The sequence below is a fragment of the Apodemus sylvaticus genome, chromosome 17, assembly GCF_947179515.1.
Source record: "Apodemus sylvaticus chromosome 17, mApoSyl1.1, whole genome shotgun sequence".
NCBI lineage: Eukaryota > Metazoa > Chordata > Mammalia > Rodentia > Muridae > Apodemus > Apodemus sylvaticus.
In genome coordinates this window covers 69088487-69109401 of record NC_067488.1, presented here as the reverse complement: position 1 = coordinate 69109401, position 20915 = coordinate 69088487, and the positions used below count along the sequence as shown (strand labels likewise).

The following is a 20915-nucleotide window of genomic DNA, read 5'->3' as shown; positions in this document are numbered from 1 at the left end:
ATTCATACACACATACATACACACTCTCACACACACATACATACTCACACACATACATACTAACACACTGACACTCATACACACTTACGTACATACACACTCACACACATACACTCTCACACACTCACACATATAAACACATACATACATACACATACTCACATACACACCCTCAACACATACAGTCTCACACACACTCATGCACACATCCACATATTTACATACACTCACATATTCACACACATACATGCTACACATATGCACACATACACATACACACTCAAACACATAAACACTCACATACACATACTCACACACGCACACACTAAAACACTCACACATACTCACACATGCACACACTCAAACACATACATACATAAACATACTTGCACACTTATACAAACTTACACACCACACACACACACACACGACAGAAGCGCTTGGGGTGGAGATGGCGTAGTTGTAATTGTTTCCTCAGGAAGAAAGCGGATCCAGCACTTGTCTGTCGGTAGGCTGGACTACACCCATAGCCAGCACCTGTCCCACCACACACCCTCCTGTCCTGTGCCTTGTCCTGACTCCTTTAATTGAAGCTGACGCACTGGGACTGCTATAAGCAAAGAGCAGTGAATGACTGCAACTGATTAGTGTGAGTGGATTAAAGACACTGACAAAGAGTCACTGGTTCTAACCACAGCCCTGGCTCTGCTTACTGCTTGGGCATCTGGAACATTAACGAGTAATTATCCTGCTTCCAAGACTTGTAACTGGGAAGGTCTGATGTCCTTTTAATCCAAAGACTTAAATAATTGCTTTTGAACCCAAGACACAGACTCTTGCCTACCTAAAGATTTAGATACTGTAATGGAGAATTCTAGACTCCTGTTTGGAATAAGAAAAAAACATCTGTGACTCCCCGCTGCACCCCGTAGAAAACGTTCTCAGCAGTGTCCGGTAGACTCTGACAAATCCCCAGCTAGCAGTGCCATGGGCTCTGGGATGTGTCAGCACTGGGTCGGATGGAGGTGGATGAGTGCGGCCTCACCTTCCTCAGCGCAGTAAAGCTGAGGAAGAGAGCATGGAGAAAGAGGCGGAGCTTTAGCGCTGCTGCCACAGTTCTGATTTCCTCGGGAGGAAAGGCCACTGCCTGCTGCCCCTCGAGCGAGCGAGCGAGCGAGCGTCCTTCCAGTCCCTGCTGCCCCTCGAGCGAGCAAGCGTCCTTCCAGTCCCTGCTGCTGGAAAGCGCCGAGGCGGTGGGCGCTCTTTCCTGCCCGGCTGGCCAATGCCTGGCGGAAAACTGCTGGAAGTTTTTGAGTCAAACTCTTGCCATAAACCCTTTGGTCCCTCAAAGTCACTGTCTTGGTGGGCTGAGGGCGCACAGTACTCCTGAGACTGACTCGTGCGGCAACCCCTCAAAACATACCCAGAAGCAAGGCAGGAGAAAGACCACAGACCCCCAAACACTCACCCCCTTATCTCAGCTCATTCCCCGCACCCAGCGCCTTGCCATGGAGGCCTGTGGGGCTGGCCCGTCACAGCAGAGAGCCCGTAAAAATATCAGGTACGATGTGTATCTGCCACTACGAAAACCAAGAGGAAGACCCAATGAACCCATGAGGCAGCATAATGAGACCCCATCTCCAAAAATTTAATAAATAAAAAGAAACTAGCAGGCCTCCAATTGAGCCAAGGATCCTGAAACCTCGTATCCACCGAGATGAGGCCCTTCGCCTCCCAGCTCATCGTGCTCTCTGTGGCACTGACCTCTCTGGGGCTCTCCCCAGCTCAAGGATAGGAAATAGCCTGCAGGGACCCTCCGGGTGGCCCAGTGGTAGAGACCACATTGCTGTCTGCCAAGGAGACTAGTGCAGCATAAGGTGTGGCAACCCTGTCACCTCTCAGATGTGAACAGTCAGGGCTTCATCTTCCCCAGCAGAACCGCTAAGCCGCAGACATTTGGAGAAGGGAGGAGGTAAAAAAAAGGAACGGAACCGAATTTCCAAATATGCGCTGTAAGAATTTATGGAAATAAGAGAACCTTTTCATTTTTCTTTTTCGGGGATGAAAACTAAATTTACCTTGAGAAAGGAGGGAGTTCTGCGGGAAAGAGGCTGAGGCGAATTCTCTTCACAGACTTACTTTCCCACGCAGACTCCCACGTGGCTCTCACTGGGGCCCTTCAGTCTGAAAACCAAGGCAACCATTTTCTTAGCAACCAGAAAGCCAGTCAGATACCCAACCCAAACCACCCCCTCCCTAAAATAAAGTCATCGCCATGGGCCACAGCCAGCTGGCAGGTGAAGGGGACGCGGGCTGGTTGACATCCCATTCTAGGGGAAGCATTAGAAATTTTTGTGTATTTTGTTTTTATATATTTATTTATTTGATTGATGATGAGTTTTGCTTTTATAAATCAGGACTTGTTATGCAGTCCAAGCTAGCCTCAAATTTATATACCAGTCTCCTGTGTGCTAAGTTTACAGGAGTGCCCAGCTTTGGGGAGGATTTTATTTTTATCGGTGTCACTGGGGTTGAAGTCCTGTGGACCCACTTCCTGCTCCTAAGGATGTTCTGAAAGATTTTTAAGTTTAGATGGAGGGGTGGGTAGATGGGTGGGTTTATGGCATGGGGAGGGGAGTTAAGAGGGTAGTAGAGGCAGAGAAGGACAGAGTAGAGAAGCAGCAGCGCAGAGGCTGGCCATGAGCACAAGGGGGGAGGGTGTGGGGAAGGGAGGGGACAGAGAGGGAGCAAGAAGGCAAGAGACCAAGAGGGCAAGAGGCAGAGGGTGCAGGTTCAGCTCCTTGAAGAGCCTCTTCACTTGCAGCTTTGGAGTCCCAGCTGTTTCATTTCCTGTAACTTGAGGCAAGCCTTGTACCAGGGTTGGTGTGGCCACAAGCTGGGCAGCTCTCTGCCTTAGCCATCTAATCATTCTCTTTCATTTTGGCTTCCTGCATAATCCGAGAAACTATTTAGTCAATGTGTGCTCAGTGCTGAGAGTCCACAGTTCTGAGGGCAGGCCTGAGGGAGGGCCTGGGAAGGAGGGCACGCGTGTCTTGGACCAGGCTGCAAGCTCCTCCCTCGCTGCACCTCAGAGCAGCTCCCAGCTGACCTTCATGTGTGGGCACCTGAGGTGACTGAGAAGCCTTCTCTTAAGAGAGATGGGAATAAGATGAAGTAAAGGAAGGGAAAAAGGAAGTATGGAGGGGTGGAGAGAGAAGCTACAAGAAGAGAAGGAGGGGCCGGGAGTAGGAATGGGAAGAGAGAGAGGAGAGGGCGCAACCTGGGCAGCAGCTACCTCAGTTACAGGTTGCAGCCTCACTGAAGGTGGGACACTGCTCTGCGCTCCGAGAGTGGTGTCTGTCAGTACCTGCTGATGGAGAAGGCATTTCTGCCAGATACACTCTCCAGAGCACCCACTCTCTGCTAAGTTCCGAGGCACTGGGTAGATATTTTAGCTTGTTTACTTGTGTGTGTGCGTGTGTTAGAGTGTGTGCAGGTACACATTTGTGCACATGAAGGCCAGAGGTAAGGAGGCTTGGCTGGCTACCAGCAAGCTCCAGGGATCTGCCCAGACCTGCACGGCTGTGCTCAGCTTTTACTTGGGTGGTGGGGATCTGAACTCAGGTAAAATGCCCTGAAAATTTTGTTTCATTCTTACCACCCCCCCCCAAAAAATGTGGCTTAACCTTTTTCATGGTTCCACAGTTAATAGCAAGTATCTGACCTGGTATTATAGGGAAGGGACTTTCCCTTTTATCTTAATATGAAGGGGACCTGAGGAGGGCCGGCAGACAAGCACCCTGTAAGTCACAGGTTTAATAAGGACAACCAACCACCTGTCCAGAGGAAGATACTCTGTATCCTCTTTTCTCTCTGTACCAGTGACTCTTACCCTTCCTTCCCTTTAACACAGCTCCTCATTTGTGGTAACCCTCAACCATAAAATTTTCATTGCTACTTCATAACTGTAATTTTGCTAGTTATGAATTGTAATGTGAATCTCTGTGTTTTCCACTGGTCTTAGGCGACCCCCATGAGAGGGTCGGTCACTCCCCCAGGGGTCACGGCCCACAGGTTGAGAACCACTGCACTATAGTGAAGGCTCTCTTTGTTCCTTGCTCACTCCAGAGCTGGAAGAGTCTCAGAGAAAGTGCCCACCGTGCTGGTATAAGTTCGCTAACACTTTCCTCATCTGGGAGTGTCATCCCTACTGGATAAAACTGAAGGAGATCGTGAACTTGATCGTCATGGACCCTTTCGTAGACTTAGCCATAACCATCTGCATTGTTCTGAATACACTATTTATGGCAATGGAGCACCACCCCATGACGCCACAATTCGAACATGTCTTGGCCGTGGGAAACCTGGTAAGACTGGGCAGGATCTTTGAGGGAATGCGGTTCCGTTGTGGGGCTTTTCCTGGCGGGGAAACTGGAATTTAGTTAACAAAGAAGTGATGGTTAATTGGAGACAAGGGCGTCCACGTGCCCTGGTGCCCGCGCTTCCGCTAGCGGCCGCGCACCTCAGCTGCGTCTTCTCTGCAGAGCTCTGAAGACACAGCTTAGAGCTGTTGGCAGGAAGCCAGCCACAGTGGCAGAGTGGGGGACAGGACAGCGGGCTGGTTTCAAAGAACCCCTCATCTGTTTCTCGTGCTCATCCCCGTGCCCTCTTTCCCTGCCACCCTTAGGTAACACCCCCTTAAAAGAAGGGGTTCCCGTGGTGCACAGAGCACCCTACACTGCCTGTCCTGTGGGATCGTACCTCCCATATGCTGCTATTTATGAGGAACGTTAATTCCAAACTGCTTTCCCCTCTGAGCCAGCTTCTGGGCCATCTTCCAGTTTCTGCTATTAGCTGATCCCTGCCAAGTTTCTTGTAATGTTAAGTCATATATCTAATTATATTATTTAGAAGATAAAAATATGAAGTTTTAAAACATCAAGAAGTCATGACTTTGGGTTATGTTTTCCTTTTTTAGTGGAAAGATGAGAAATTGTTGGGTTCTGATGGTTGGGACCCAGGCGTCAGCTCCAGTACCAGATGCTGGGTGCTTCGGCACATGCGTGGTACCTACCACCAGCCCGTTAGCATTCCGACCTCTACCCCCGCCCCCGTGGAAAGTCCTTCGTACTTCCAAGACTGACAGCCTGCACAGGCCTCCCTCCACACCTGCATGTGTGCCCCGATTGACTCTTGAGGAATCATTCGAGCCCACCTGGACACGTCTCACACGCTCCCGCACCCCATCGGCTTTCTCTAGCACGGAAGCTCTGTTCGCCCCACTTAGACCATGACTCCTCACACCGTGTCACCCATCTGTGTACCACTACCCAGACACTCACTTCCACCTGGCTCAAACCAGACCACATCCTCACCCTCTCATTCTCTCAGAATGGGCCACTTCTCTACGGGGGCACCTTCCCTACCTTACACGGGGCCTCCTGCTGCAGGGGCGCTCTTCCTTACGCACATCCTCCCTGATGACATGCTGTCTTTACCCTGCTTGAGCTCCCCTTCTCCGCCAGCCCCTCTTCACCCCTCAGAGTGGATATATTCCCACCCCGCTTGGCTCTTGGTGTCAGTGTAGGGTAGCTCTCCACGGCAAATCTTAGCCCACTTCTAGTAGCCCCTCCATAGTGGATAGAAGCCCCGCCTCCTGGCTCTGATAGCCATGCTGTTCATCTGCGTGGTAGTCTCACTTCTTCTTGAGAACTGGCTTCTGGTGATGGGAAGCACTTCCGCAGAGATGCCCTGCTTAGCCCCAAGAGCAGGAACCAGCCCCTCCTTGTGGATTATAATACTGTTGCGAAAAAGTTCTCTGTAAAAATGTAATAATCAACTAGGCAGCGGTGCACACTTTTAATCCTAGTACTTGGGAAGCAGAAGCAGGCAGATCTCCAAGTTCAAAGACAGTCTGGTCTACTGAAAGATGTCCAGGACAATCATGGCTAAAAAAGAGAAAAGTAATAGTAAGAGTCATATGTGGGTAACGCACACTGAGGGATTGTGGGTATCCTGCTCTGAGATACTGGCCTTCAAGCCTCTGTCCTGTAATTGGCATTTTTCCAGTGTGTTACTTTCCTAAGGCCTGTGGGATAGGGACAGACCCAGGAAATGCACAGTGCTCTGTGGGGCATAAGAAGCAGAGGAGAAGGGAGTAGTTCTTGCATACAACATGCTACAGATGAATTGGCTGTTATTCTGAGAGGTCAGAAGGAGACACCAAGTGTCCCATGGTGAGGGAGTTTCTTGAGAAAGTTTCATCCAATGGAACAGTAATGGGCCACAGAATGGATCAGGAAGCCCATGCAACAGCTGAGATAGACTTGCGACAGTTGGGAAATTGGGCCCAAGATACGCTGTATTGTGATATATATATGCATTTCAAAACTTAGAAAGAGATCATAGAAAATGGTAATTATATTCAAAGCAGGAGACTGAGTACTTTCTTACAGCTTTGTACACTTTGGCCAATACATGATTGCTTTTATCACTTAAACTGTATCATATGACTAGTTCTGGTTATATATATATATATACATGTATATATATCTAAAACTAGAGTATATTGTGAACAATTATTTTACAAGTGTTACTTCCTATTAATTGATGGATACTTGTGTGTGTTTATAGGGTGCGGCTATTATTTCAATACATGTACACACTGTACAGCGATTACTTCAGAGCAATTAACAAATCTGACACTTCCAACACTTACCTTTCTTTGCTATAACCATCAGAGTTAGCTACTCTAGCTAACTCTGAAATATGGATACACTGTTGCTGATTATAATCACTCCCGCATAAAATTAGACCACCAGATGCCTGCCAGCCTTTAAAAGGTGGTGGCCTTCTAGCCTGTTCACATTGCTTAGATTATTTCTTAATCGCGTGCCACCCAATATGAACTGAGTGGCGACAGAGGTTGAAGTACTGGGGATGAGAACTTCAAACAAAAAGGAGCCTGTCCTGTATCATATGGGGTACCCATGGGACGCCCAGGTGCTGATGGCCTGCCGCACAGAGGCCAAAGCTGGCTCTTGATTCGTGGGTGTGTTGTATTAAAAGAGATGACAAGGTGTGTTCCTTCCGGTGTCCCCTCCTTACCTCCTGCCTCCACTTCTTCAGGTGTTCACTGGGATCTTCACGGCGGAAATGTTCCTGAAGCTCATAGCCATGGATCCCTACTATTATTTCCAAGAAGGCTGGAACATTTTTGACGGATTTATTGTCTCCCTCAGTTTAATGGAGCTGGGCCTCGCAGACGTGGAGGGGCTCTCAGTGCTGCGGTCTTTCCGACTGGTATTCCAGATTCCTCCAATTTCTCTGCGCGTTTCTGTCTTACAACTGCTAGACAGCACTTCATATAAAATAACTTAGGGCGTCTCCTGCAGTGCACCTGCCTCGCTGCGGTTAGCCAATTAGTTGACCTCTCCACTAAAATCTCGAAACCTTTTCTGCCCAATGTAAGAAGGTGTAAAAAGTTAGGGTTTGAGAAGTCAATAAGTCAAAGAAGCTAGTTCTTGAGAGGTTCCTTAGAAAATAATGATGACTTCAGAAGGTGAAGGCTTCCCAGGGCCTTCTGGGGTCATTTGATTGGCTCCTCGGGTTGTTTCTCCGAGTACCTCCCCTAAGGTCTTTTGATTGGCTCCTCGGGTTGTTTCTCCCCTGAGGTCATTTGATTGGCTCCTCCGGTTGTTTCTCTGAGTACCTCCCCAAAGTAAAGAGAGTGCTTAAAGATGGCTTTCTTCATTTCTTCGGTATAGTACCCCCTTCCAATAATTGCAAGGAAGATGTTTTATTAAATTATATTTAAACTAGTCATTGAACATTGACTTCTTTTTCTGTGTTATTAGTGATTAACGTCATTGCATTAACTTCTTTGTATAAGGAAATGCTTAAATTGGTCAATAATTCTGGAGAAGCCACAGTAAGCACAGATGTGACTGGCACCTGGAGCCACCGAATGATCTTGCTCAGCTAGTTCTTCTCTGAGTCAGGGCAACAGCTGCGGGTTTCTCATGGAGACGGTCAGCTTCCTGAGGAAAGAACTGGCTGGCGCTCATAAGACACTGCACGCGAGGCACCTCGCTGAAGTGGCTGGCTATGATCCAGTCTGCGGTTGATTTTTTTTTTTTTTTGAGATTTATATTTTTTGCTTTATGTGTGTGGGTGTTTTTTTGCCTGGATGTCTGCGCACTGCATGCAGTCCTTGAGACCAGAAGAAGGCACTGGGTCCTTTGGAACTAGAACAACAGGTGGTTGTGAGTTGCCACGTGGATTCTGGGAATTGAACTGGAGTTCTGGTTCTCTTAATCCCTGAGCCATCTCTCCAGCCACCCCCAATAGTTGACTTTTTAAAACCTAGTTTTATCTCAACTGTAAGAGAAAGGGTTAAGCGAGAGAAAAATCCTGAAAACTAATATTTTGAATAGCTTAAGCCAGGCAGGGATAACTGTGAGTGATCCAAAATGGCGCCCCGTGACGCAAGTTTTCAGATCATGCCTACAACTCCAGTCAGCACAAATTACTACTGTTGACATCTACCAAAATGTCTATATAACATGTGGCACCTGACTCTGATACTTCATGGCAGAAGTGTTATTCTTACATTGGCCAACACACCCTGGCTTTGTGCATCACGATTCTCAACCTGTTTGCCAGGACCTTGCGATTATTATAGAATATAAACACTTATGACTGACAGACACCAAAATCTACGTTTTCTGAATTATTAACATTGGTTGCCCCTTCCACAGATGTTTCCCGCATGTGGAACTGCCTCTCCTTGCCCCAAATTATTCTGAACACCTCACATTTTCATATCAGCCATTGGTTAGTTGTTGGCAAGCAAAAGGAAATCCTTAGCATTTTCTAATGCATGCTTTTTGAGGTAACAGATGTGTTATTCCACAGTCCTTAGAGTCTCCTATAGATTGCACGCCCCTTGCCAGTTCATCTCTTTGGGAACGCAAGAGTCTAATCAGAAATGGCTGTGTTCTGACTCAGTGATGTAAAGATCCAAGGGTGGGTCCTTGGGTCCTGGACTTAAACTTTTCATTCAGTTTCTGAAATTCATCAGTTTTCTCTTATCCATAACTCAGTTCAATCGCTTATAGTCTGAGACATGATCAGGAAGTTCTGAGAATTTCCTAAGGGTGATAAATAAGTTTAAGCCAAACTTTCTAATTCTGCATGTTTTCTTTTTCAGCAATGTGGTGAGGTAGTGGATTATCATTTCATTTTTATTGTTTGTCTCCTTAGCTCCGAGTCTTCAAATTGGCCAAGTCCTGGCCCACCCTGAACATGCTGATCAAGATCATTGGGAACTCTGTGGGTGCCCTGGGCAACCTGACCCTAGTACTGGCCATCATTGTTTTCATCTTTGCTGTGGTGGGGATGCAGCTCTTTGGGAAGAGCTACAAGGAGTGTGTCTGTAAGATCAACCAGGAGTGCAAGCTGCCGCGCTGGCACATGCACGACTTCTTCCACTCCTTCCTCATCGTCTTCCGAGTGCTGTGTGGGGAGTGGATCGAGACCATGTGGGACTGCATGGAGGTGGCCGGCCAGGCCATGTGCCTCATTGTCTTCATGATGGTCATGGTCATTGGCAACCTGGTGGTTAGTACCAACTTCTTCGCCTCAGTCTGTCTGGCTTCTCCACCTCCTTCTCTGGTGACCTCTTTCTCAGCCAAGATCTGCTTTAAGACATGAACGAAGGAATGACTGTTTATTACCAAAGTATCTACTGAGTCATGACACTCTATAACCTAGTGACCCTTGGTCATGACTGAAAGAACGAGCCAGAGTAAGGTTAAGGGATTCCCCTGCCAACTCAGGCCACGCACAGATGATAGACTTCAGGGGGTTTGTCTGTCTGTCCTTCCAGTTACAACAAGGGTCCTTTTTCTAGAAAAATCAGCATCTGTTCACCTTGGCACCATTGAAATTTCAGGCCATAAATTTGTTGTCCTCCATGTGCATGGTTGAACTTTTAGAACCATCCTGGCCTCTACCCACCAGCTACCGGTAGCATCTCCCAAATTTCAATGACCAGAAATGTCCACAGACTTTGCCACGTGTTCAGTGGGTAACTTGTGCTCCTGACAACAGGGAAAGCAGCTCACACCGTCCCTATAAAGCAGTTCACACAGTCCCTGTAGAGCGGCTCACACAGTCCCTGTAGACCCATATCTGTTCTCCCAATTCTTCTTCTGTAAGATGCCTCCTTGCACTGGACACATTCCTTGAAGCCAGCCATGACTCCCTCACAATAAAAACAGTCACCATGATGCATCTGCAATCCCTGGCATTCTCCACACACCTCCCCCAAGTCCAGGTCCTTCTCCCACCCCTTTTGTGCAGGCAGCTCCTGCCCTCCTGCCTTTATATTTCTTTCTTCACATATTCCTGTACCCCCAGCATCTCTTGGCTGAATCTTTGCATTTCTATAGTATGATCAGAGAATTACCTGCATCATAGTGACACAAAGTTCATTCAGTTAAAAAAAAAATATATATATATATATGGTTGGGCCAGGCCCCGCACCAGACCAAAGTCTCTTCAGAGGAAGCCAAGGAGATGTGTGTGTTACCAGATATCCAGCTGCCTCCAGCTGGCCAAACTGTATCAGCCCATCTCTGTCTCTGCCCCAACCTTCTGATGTAGCTAACAGGAATGACTCCTTGAGATCTCGGTCATCATTTATACCCCTTCATTCCACAGCAGTCAGCCACCTGGGTGGTTCACTCCTGTAATGCCAGTGCTCAGGAGGCTTAGGCATCAGGATCGAGTTTAAGGCCAGTTTGGGCTACATAATAAGACCAGAACAGTAGTGTGTACTGTCCAACACGGTAAAATGGGGGATTTAAACAAAGCTTGCATCTCACTTCCTGCCGTCTAGCTCTGCAGGAGACACTGAGGTCAGAGTACTGTCCTGGCCAGGCTTTGAACTCCTGACTCCTGTGGTCCTGCCTTAGCTTTACATGTAGCCAGTTTACAGGCTCTGCCCCTGCTCCTAGCAAAGGGATTTTTGTAAACATTAAGAAAGCAGAGATAACTCATTCTTTTTTGCTGAGTTTTAATGTTACAGGGCCTTGCACATACTGTGCACACGTTCTGCCATTAAAGTGTCCCCAATGCTCCAGAACACATCCTTGAGGGAAAGTGCATACATATTTCAGTTTTGCCTTCTTGGTTTGCTTATGAAAGTATGGCTCTGGAAACCTAATTTTGTTTTTCTAACACCGAGTCCTTGGAGACATCTGCTGCCAGAAACGAGCCTTTGTGCGCTCACCTGCCCTCCTCAGCCATCCATACAGGCAGTTCTCCTCAGCCGTCCATACAGGCAGTTCTCCTCAGCCGTCCACACAGGCAGTTCTCCTCAGCCGTCCACACAGGCAGTTCTCCTCAGCCGTCCATACAGGCAGTTCTCCTCAGCCGTCCATACAGGCAGTTCTGCTTCTGTCTCTGGATAATTTTCTTTCAAGGTGAATATAGCCTTTGCTTCTTGTCATAAGAAAATTAACATATTTTGGGCATTGTCATACAAACATAAAAGTAGAGAAAAGCCAGGAAAAATGCAAAACTACTTACAGTAAAGTCAAAAGAAATTTCCATCTGGCATGCACAAGGTCAGACGTTTCATCTTTTGCGCGCACGCAAACACACACACACACACACACTCAAAGGACAGATAAAATGAATATGACAGGGGCCAGCACAGCACAGAACCCTTTGCAGTCTATGTGACTCTGTTGGCTTCCGGTTTGTAACCCAGAGGAGAGAGGATAACTTCCTAAGACAATTCCACATTTGTTCCTTTTTCCGCTGCTGCTCTAGGTGCTGAACCTATTTCTGGCCTTGCTTCTGAGCTCCTTCAGCGCAGACAATCTGGCGGCCACAGACGACGACGGGGAAATGAACAACCTGCAGATCTCCGTGATCCGGATCAAGAAGGGTGTGGCCTGGACCAAAGTGAAGGTGCATGCCTTCATGCAGGCGCACTTTAAGCAACGAGAGGCGGATGAAGTGAAACCCCTAGACGAGCTGTATGAGAAGAAGGCCAACTGCATCGCCAACCACACGGGTGTGGACATTCACAGGAACGGTGACTTCCAGAAAAACGGGAACGGAACCACCAGCGGCATCGGCAGCAGCGTGGAGAAGTACATCATCGATGAGGACCACATGTCCTTCATTAATAACCCAAACCTGACCGTCCGGGTGCCCATCGCCGTGGGCGAGTCTGATTTTGAGAACCTCAACACAGAGGATGTTAGCAGCGAGTCGGACCCCGAAGGCAGCAAAGATGTAAGGTCCCAACCGAGAAAACCACGCACGTTGTGTGTGAGGACCAAAGACTGGCTCAGCCGTGGGCTTAAGGGAGAGATCTACAACAGCCACTTTGAGAGCCAGCCCCGTGCTTGCCCCAGGGTCGTGCTAGGTCTTCCCTTGGGAACGGAGCTCCCTGGGCTAGCCCAGAGTTAGTCGCATCCATTCTGGAGTACCCGGGTCTGAGGCTGCAGGCAACCCTTTAGTTTGTCCCCGTTCTTAATCCACCTGACCCTGTGGTTAGTGTCTGTCTGTGCGTGACCCCCAGCAGAGGTCATGTACGAGTGATGGGGGTCGTGGTCCTGCACAGCTCCCTGACCGTCCTCTCCCTTTGTATCTAGAAACTGGACGATACCAGCTCCTCAGAAGGAAGTACCATCGACATCAAGCCCGAGGTGGAAGAAGTCCCAGTGGAACAGCCCGAGGAATACTTGGATCCAGACGCCTGCTTCACAGAGGGTGAAAGGGGCCAGGACGGGTTGGGCATGACCTTCGTGCTGTGCAGTCATGGCTACGGGGGCTGGAGGTGCTGTGGCTGGGCGCCATTTTTGGAGGCGTCGTGGCTGGGTGCCATCTTGGAGGCGCTGTGGCTGGGTGCCATTTTGGTGCAGGTTGATTTTTTGTTTGTTTTTATCATTTCCCTTCCTAGTTCTAACATACCAGTTTCTAGTCTCTAGTTTTTCTTGCTCATCTTCTCTTGGCACCAGGCCCCAGACTGCCATTAGAAAGGCCTCTGCAGGGCGCTGTGGCTCCCGCCCCTCTTACAGCTTCCTTGTAGGAATCTTCCTGATTCTAGAGGTCTTACCTTATTATTACCCTTGCAGCATAGCCTCAGCGGTTCTTACCACGTTCATGCTGCTACCCTCCCTACTGTGGAGTAGGAGCCTGGAAAGGGACCAGTCAGGCCGCACAAGCGTCCAGTCTGACCTGAGTCTCCCATTGGTGCCAGGTTGTGTCCAGCGGTTCAAGTGCTGCCAGGTCAACATCGAGGAAGGACTAGGCAAGTCGTGGTGGATCCTGCGGAAAACCTGCTTCCTTATTGTGGAGCACAATTGGTTTGAGACCTTCATCATCTTCATGATTCTGCTCAGCAGTGGTGCCCTGGTGAGAGTCGGGGGGAGAATGACCAGCGGCTGGTGGGGGAAGGGTACAAAGAAACAGTAAGCAGAGGCTGGGTGAGGTTCCCGCCCAGCATCTTTAAAGGGACAGATAGGCCAAGGTTCCAAGAACTGGAATTTGTTCAAGTGCTTTGAGCTGCTAGCATATATGGTGCTGAGTCTGGAATCCACCCTTCTTCACATCTGACCTTAAGATGACCCCCTCCAACCTGCAATGCTCTTTGCATGGGCATGAAGACAAACCTGTCACTGCCAGTTTTGCCCTATCCCAGGCAGCTTCCTGAGGTGAGTCTCCCTCTTCTCATCCAGACTGCTTGCTCTTCATTTCTGTTTCCTGAGGTAGGCGGGATGGAGTCCTCCCGCCATGCCCTGGAAAACCCACCTCATAGCAAGTGTTCAGAGATACAGGTCTGCTGTGGCCTCAGTGCTCAGCAGCAGATAGCCATGCAGAACTGAACACAGAATCTTCCTCTCATTGGCTTATTATCTTGGCATTTGCCCCATATTCAGCCGGATTGTCACAGAGAACCCTTTAGAGAGGCTGAGAAGGGACAGTGTGTGGAAGTGATGGCCCAAGGAGGAGAAGCTAGTGAGGGCCTAGAAAAAGGTTTGTGAAAGAAAGCCTCAGGATTAAAGCAAGGGGCCCAAAAGATGGCAGGGTAGACACTGATTACCAGATGGGGAACCAGGCTGTACCCCCTGTCCTGGGTCACCTGTTGCACACAAGGACTCACACCGTGCTTCTGAAGCTACTGTGGAGGCTCCAGGGTAAGAGTAACATGGTCCCTAGCAGACTCCAGTGGAAAATGGGGTGGTGTTCATCACTGTTGTTCTCCAAGGCACAGACTGCCCACAGCCTCCACTTCCTTTCCCTGTCTCCACACAGAATAAAGTAGTGAGGACCCAAAGGTTTTATGCTTTCTGTAGCAATTTTCATTCATCATTGAAGACTGAAATAGTGAATACTGGCTCAGTACAAGAAGACCCTGTACACTTAATAGATATGTACCCAGTAGTGCCTGCCTTTAATCCAGCACTCAGGAGGCAGAAGCATGTGGGTCTCTGTGAGTTTGAGAACAGTTTGGTCTATAAAATAAGTTCTAGAACAGCCAGGGCTACACAGTGAGACCCTGTTTCAAAGAAAAGAAAAGGAAGGAGAGGAATGAGAGAAGCCATAACTACAGCATCCAAGCAAGGCCTAGAGGAAGGCGCAGTGAGCCTGGGGTGGAGGCCAGCGATGGGAGACCATCCTTGGCATCTCAGATTTACTTACAGAATAGATTTCTAACCAGAGCTCTGCCTTAAGGTGAAGCTGTTGCTGGTTTTCATTAAATAAACACCTGTGCCAAGTTTGTGAGAAGGGTCTCAGGTCCCAAGACTTATGTCTGCCCTGTTCACTCATGAACTGAGATGGCACAGCTGATGGCTGTACACCTTTTCTTCTTCTTTTGATGTGCTGGGATCCACACCAGGGCCCTGCACATGCTGGTTAAGCCTGCTACCCATGAGCTCCATCCCCAGCCGTCCATTTTGGGAGATGGGGTTGTAAAGGACCTATTGTCCCTTTGGGACTTCAAAGTCTGTGCTTCTTGACGCCTCGCTGCTCGCCACCTCTGTGGCACTTCCCTCATGCAGGCATCTCCTGCACAGGGACCTTTCGTGTCTCTGTGACAAAATGTCTAACAGAGAAGCTTCCTTTGGCTTCTCCTCCCAGAAGCCTTAGTGCTTGGCTCCTCCTCATTTCTGAGGCTGTGGAAGAAGAAGGCCTCAACAGCAAGGGCATGTGGAGGGGACACAGTTTACCTCACGGTGGACAAGAAGCAAGGACAAGGAGTCAGGCCAAAGTAGCACCCCCAAGCTCCCAGGGGCTGCTTCATCCAACTGAATGTGATGTTCTGCCATCACCCAGTAAGCCATTCCGATTGTGAACCCATCAACCATCCTTTTGGTCTCCCCTGGAACTGCTCTCACTGACACACCCACAGGTGTGCCTTACTCTCCCAGTCACAGGTAACCATCACGCTTCCTTCGGGCACCACAGCTACATAGTCCACCATCGTGCAGTAGGAGGGCCCACCTCCTTTGTGAGTTCCATAGAGAGAACTGTACTATGGATTTCTACCCCGAAGACCCCACCCCACCCCTGGCGCCCCCTCTCATATCTGTGGCATGGAGGAGCTAACAGAAGGGTCTTGTCAAGTCTGACAAACAATGGGCAGAGTGTGAGCAACTGGAGCTCACACCCTCCTGATGAGTGTAAAGTCCTGCAGCCACACTGGGAAACAGTCCCCAGTTCCTCCAAATGCTAAGGACTTTGCAGCAAGTGCCTAATCACATGCCCTGAAGGAACAGGCATTACCAGTAAAACACAAATACTCGTAGCAGAATTATTTATACTGCATTAAAAGTAGAAACACCCCAGTTTTCATCAGGTAATGATAGGTAAACAAAATGCCATATGTCCATACCTTAGAGTCGTGTACCTACTTAAAGAGTGAATTACCCACACACACCGCAGTGTGCAGAGATTGAGAACGTTGAGATGCCAGGCTTCAGGGATGGATGTGGCTCAGCTGTTAAGAGTACATGCTGCTCTTCAGAGGACCTGAGTTTAGTTCCTAGCACCCATATCAGGTGGTCCACAACTACCTCTAATTCCAGGTACAGGCAACTCAACATACCATCCATGGGCACCTGTACTTCCTGCACACATAACCCTTACCCAAACACACACAGAGACACACAGACATGTGATTGAAAAGAAAATACTTTTTATATAAAAATAAGCGGCCAGGACAAAGAAAACATCTATTGGATCATCTTACTTGTATGAAATGCCCCAAAAAGGCAGATTAGTATACTGAGGACCAACAGGATGAGGAGTCCAGAAGATATGTAAGTTCTTTTGGTGGATAATGAAAATGTTATAAATTTATGTGATGGATATCCTAAAAGCCATTGAATTAGACATTTAATATGGGATGTAAATTATTTCTTAGTAAAACACTCTCCTGGACCCGGTGGTTACTCTCCATACTTCCAGCCCTGGGTTCAATCCCCAGCATCACTAAAGAGCAAGGAGGGGAAGCCAGGGGCAGAGTGGAGGAGCAGGAAGCTGATGGCGGGCACCTGTAGGAGCAGCTGCGATGCTGGCGCACTCCCACGAGTCAGCAGCCCTTGCATCTCTTTCAGGCCTTTGAGGACATCTACATTGAGCAGAGGAAGACCATCCGTACCATCCTGGAGTATGCGGACAAGGTCTTCACCTACATCTTCATCCTGGAGATGTTGCTCAAATGGACAGCCTATGGCTTCGTCAAGTTCTTCACCAATGCCTGGTGCTGGTTGGACTTCCTCATTGTGGCTGTAGGTATCCAGTTATCCATTCCTTGTCCTTTGTAGCAGGAGCTGGGGCTAGCTTAGCAATAGGTGTATACCTGCAGGCTTGGGTGAAGGTCCTCTTATGATAGTTCTTCTTTGGAGAACAGGACCTTTGAAGACCCTGCATTGCCCCAGAGCCTGTCCTGGCCTGTCCACTGGGCCTGGCTTATTTAGATTCAGAAAGTCCCCTGTCTTTAGCCTGGACAGAGGAAGGTTCTTGCTCTGTGACAGGAGGACATCCCCTTTCTGCTACAATGAGATGGGATTCTGAGATGAGGTGGGTGTGGGCATGAGGTGGGGTATATGGATAAAGTGGGTTCCAGGAATGAGATGTGGGGTCTGGGGATGCGGTGGGGTGGAGGGATTGGGGGTGGGGTCTGTTGCTCCTGTCCATGCCATGAATACATTCTAGGTGTGCCAGTCAAGTCACTTCTTCTGGGAAGAAGAGTCTGAGATTTTTCTGCTGTGATCACCAAATGACAACTTTTGTCCTCCAGGCTGTATGACCCTGTCCACAGCTCCGTGACCTCAAACTCCAGCATTATATTTTCAGGTTGGAAGCAGCAGCAGCAGCTGATTCTCAGCCCACTGGCACTAACCATGACTGTCTTCTGCTTCCTATAGTAAAACTTTTCTCTTGCTTCATCTAAAGAAAGGGTGTGTGAGACTCACAGGACCAAGGCTTCAGAGAATCATCTGGGGACCGTCATGAAGGACATAGAGGCTGGAGACTGGGTGGGTGTGTTTTGAAGAGGCTTCGTGGGCTGTGTGGTGATTTGCCTTTAGAATACCTATGGACTCTAGGACAGATCAGTTGGAAGATCTTTCAGGATTGTACCAGCAATGACTTCTTCCGAGCTCTCTTCAGCCTCTATGGTTAGTGACCGCTTCCAGGGGCTGGCATTGCCTCGTCCTCTCCTATTACAGGAAGCTAGGAGTATTCGTCAGGGTTGTCTAGACCGACAGAACTTACAGAGTGAATATAGACAGACAGACAGATGATAGATAGATAGATGATAGAAAGAATTTATTTTAATGACTTACAGGCTGTGGTACACCTAGTCCAGCAATAGCTGCCTATGAACAGAAAGCCCAAGAATCCAGTCACTGTCCAGTCCACAAGGCTGGACATCTCAGCTGGTCTTCAGTGTCCCCCAGAATCCCGAAGAACCAGGCTCTGATGCCAGGGAAGGAATGGACTTGCTAGTGAGGTGAACACAAGCAGGCCAAAAGCAAATCTTCCCTCCTCCATGTCCTTATCTAGGCTCCCAGCACAAGGCGTGGCCCAGGATAGAGGACATTCTTCCTACCTCAAAAGCTCTGGATTGAAGGTGTGCCTTTCCACCTTAAAGATCCATATTAGAAGTGAATCTTTCCTTCAAATTAAGCAGAAACCCCTCACAGGTGTACCCTCTGTGTTTGGGGTTTTTAACTCCAGGTATAGTCAGGCTAACAAACTCCAAGGAAAGGGGGTGGTCCTTGCAGTTAACAAACCTAGACACTTAAGCAGCTATGGATTCCAGCTGTGGGGAAGAATATGGGATGACACCTAAAACTAGCTGTCTCTCTTCCTAGAGGAGACGACATGCACAGTAGCTCTCGGGGCACCTGGACTCAGGAAGAGGCCCACACAAGCCCCTCCTCTCTCAGACTTAATGAGGACACAGCCAGATAGGTCCTGTACCACAGTCTAGCTTTCCAAGAACAACTGTCGTCTGGAACAACACTTCCCTTTCTTCCATGGTCAACCCCAACCTGAACCACTTCATCTCTGGGCTGAGATTCAAGGATACAGTCAGGCATGTCACATGTACCTGAACCCAGTCCACCACTTATTTAGCAGTAAGATGGCCACCACTTACTCAGCAGTAAGATTGCTAATTGACTATAACCCATCAGTTCCTCCAGCTTTCAGAAGGTACTGGATTATTATTACAGCTCCAGGTCCCACATTAGCTCTGAAGACGGCTCTATACCAGTCGTTGGTAATGAACATGAATTGAATACTGGACTCTGTATTGAACTGCCTTAGTTCATAAGGACTCCCAGGAAGACAAGGCAGCTGGCCCCAGCTCTGGGGAGCTTGTACCAGCTTCTACAGCAGTTCTAACCTAGCTCTATGCCAAGGTAACACAGTGTATGAGAAAGAACCACACTGTTTGACCTCTCGCCTCCATCTAGTTATTCATGTGTCTGATATTTATTGAATATCCATGATATCAAACATGACTGCTTCTCTCTTAGCCTGAGAGCTGAGACCCATATACAGAGTCACAGCCTCCTGTATAGGGGTACCCTACTCTGTAATGATGGGTCCTAGATTGACACTTTTAAATTGTGGGTGGAAAATAGTCATTGACTGGTACCCACACAGCTAGACCTGCCAAGAATGTGTGCGTCCATCAGAGGAATGCATCTAGTTTGTTCTGTGGGCAGTGTAAAGCTTTTAGGTGTAACTAGCTTAGCACATCATCTGCATCCTCTCCTCTCCCATCTCATCCACGGGTGACTCCCTATCACAATGAGTTTGTCACCACGCCTGTTGCCCTGAGACAGATTCATTTTTCCTTGCTTTTTTTTTTTCCTCCTCAGGTCTTTGCACCTTGTGAAATACTTTCACAGTCTTTCTCCAAGGAACATTTCCCACTGCTTGCAGGGGCTGGCTCGGTAGTTGTGTTCAGGAATGGGACCGTGCAGGTGCCGGCACCTCAGGCTGACCCCAAGCTGCTAATACATTCCCTCTGTGGAGAAGTGCACCCAGCCTTCTGTGTCTGTGTGGTTGAATTTTGTCTCTTTAACTCTTTTTTTTTCTTTTAGGTTTGATTCCGTGACCAGGTGTTTTCATTATGTCCAGTAAGGGTTTAGCCTGGAGAGTCTATAACAGAGCAGTCAGCTACTGAGGGGACAGTCCAGAGCCTTGCTGGTCCTCCCTTTGTAGATCTTGGCTCAGTTGAACAGCCAGGCAGGCCATCTCTTGGTGGTTTTAGGGCCAGCCTCTTAATTGGCTTCTGTACCCCATCTACCCTTCCTCCCACTACACTGTTATTAGTAAAGTTGCCACCCCTCAGAGCCAGGGTCCTCCTCTTTTGTGTGGGGTCTCAGGACACTCAAAGTTTCAAGTTTTGCAGTCTATACCTGCCAAGGCTTCACAGCATTTAGGGTTAGGACTTTGAGCTGGGCATCCTGATTCAAACGGGATAATTGAGTGTAAGATGTTCCCATTAAGACCTCACTAACTGGGTAGTTCCAAACTACTTGGTGTTAAGAGTTGGCTTGCAGGTGGGAGAGATAGCTCAGCAATTAAAAGTGTGTACTGCTGTCTCTGAGGACACATGTTCAGTTTCCATCACCCGTGTGACTGCTGCTCCAGAGGGATGTTAAGACATCTCCAGCCTTGCATGCATGTACCCACACACATATGAACATATACCTCAAAGATAATTTTTAATTAAATTGTTGGCTTGCTCTACCAAGAGTATCTAAGAAATAGCTTCATATAACTTGTTATTAATCATTAAAAATAAATGGAAAGTGGCAGTTGGCTGCTTTGTTTTAGATACAGGTTTGGAGACCCTTGACTTAAGTAAAGATTTACAGGGCACTGAGAACCTGGGGTCTGTGATCTTTCCTGGTTAGCTTGGAGCACTGCCCAGGACTCAGCTCCATGGACGACGCTGAAGCTGATAGGTTATGAGTATGAGTTGTTTCGCACCCTGTTTTAAAATTGAATCCTGTGAGCCTAAGTCTTCCTGCGTCGCTGACTGTCTACTTCCACCCCATACTAATCCTGGTTCCAAATTATAAATATCTTCTTTTTTAAAATTATTTTTTAGCCAAGTGTGGTGGCCTATAATCCCAGCACTGGGAAGGCAGGGGCAGGCGATCTCTGAATTCAAAGCCAGCTTGATCTACAAGACAAGTTCAAGGATAACCAGTGTTTGTTCATCTGTTTATTTGTATTTTTTATGTCTATGTATATTATATGTCTATGGATGTAGCTCAGTAGTGAAACACTTGCCCAGCGTGCACAATGCCTTGGTTTAATCTCTAATTACAAAACACAGGAAAGAGTCATCTGTGTGT

The 20915-nt window shown here is 48.2% G+C and overlaps 1 protein-coding gene across 1 annotated transcript in view; it reads left to right on the top strand.

Annotated features, from left to right (window-relative positions):
* Positions 1-20915, top strand: part of Scn8a (sodium voltage-gated channel alpha subunit 8) — a 101253-nt gene that overhangs the window by 60964 nt on the left and 19374 nt on the right. Inside the window, exons 13-19 of the mRNA XM_052161249.1 lie at positions 4129-4367; positions 7129-7302; positions 9265-9621; positions 11842-12312; positions 12675-12792; positions 13283-13437; positions 16644-16817. Of these exons, the coding sequence (XP_052017209.1) occupies positions 4129-4367; positions 7129-7302; positions 9265-9621; positions 11842-12312; positions 12675-12792; positions 13283-13437; positions 16644-16817 (1688 nt within the window). The remainder of the gene's footprint in view (positions 1-4128; positions 4368-7128; positions 7303-9264; positions 9622-11841; positions 12313-12674; positions 12793-13282; positions 13438-16643; positions 16818-20915) is intronic.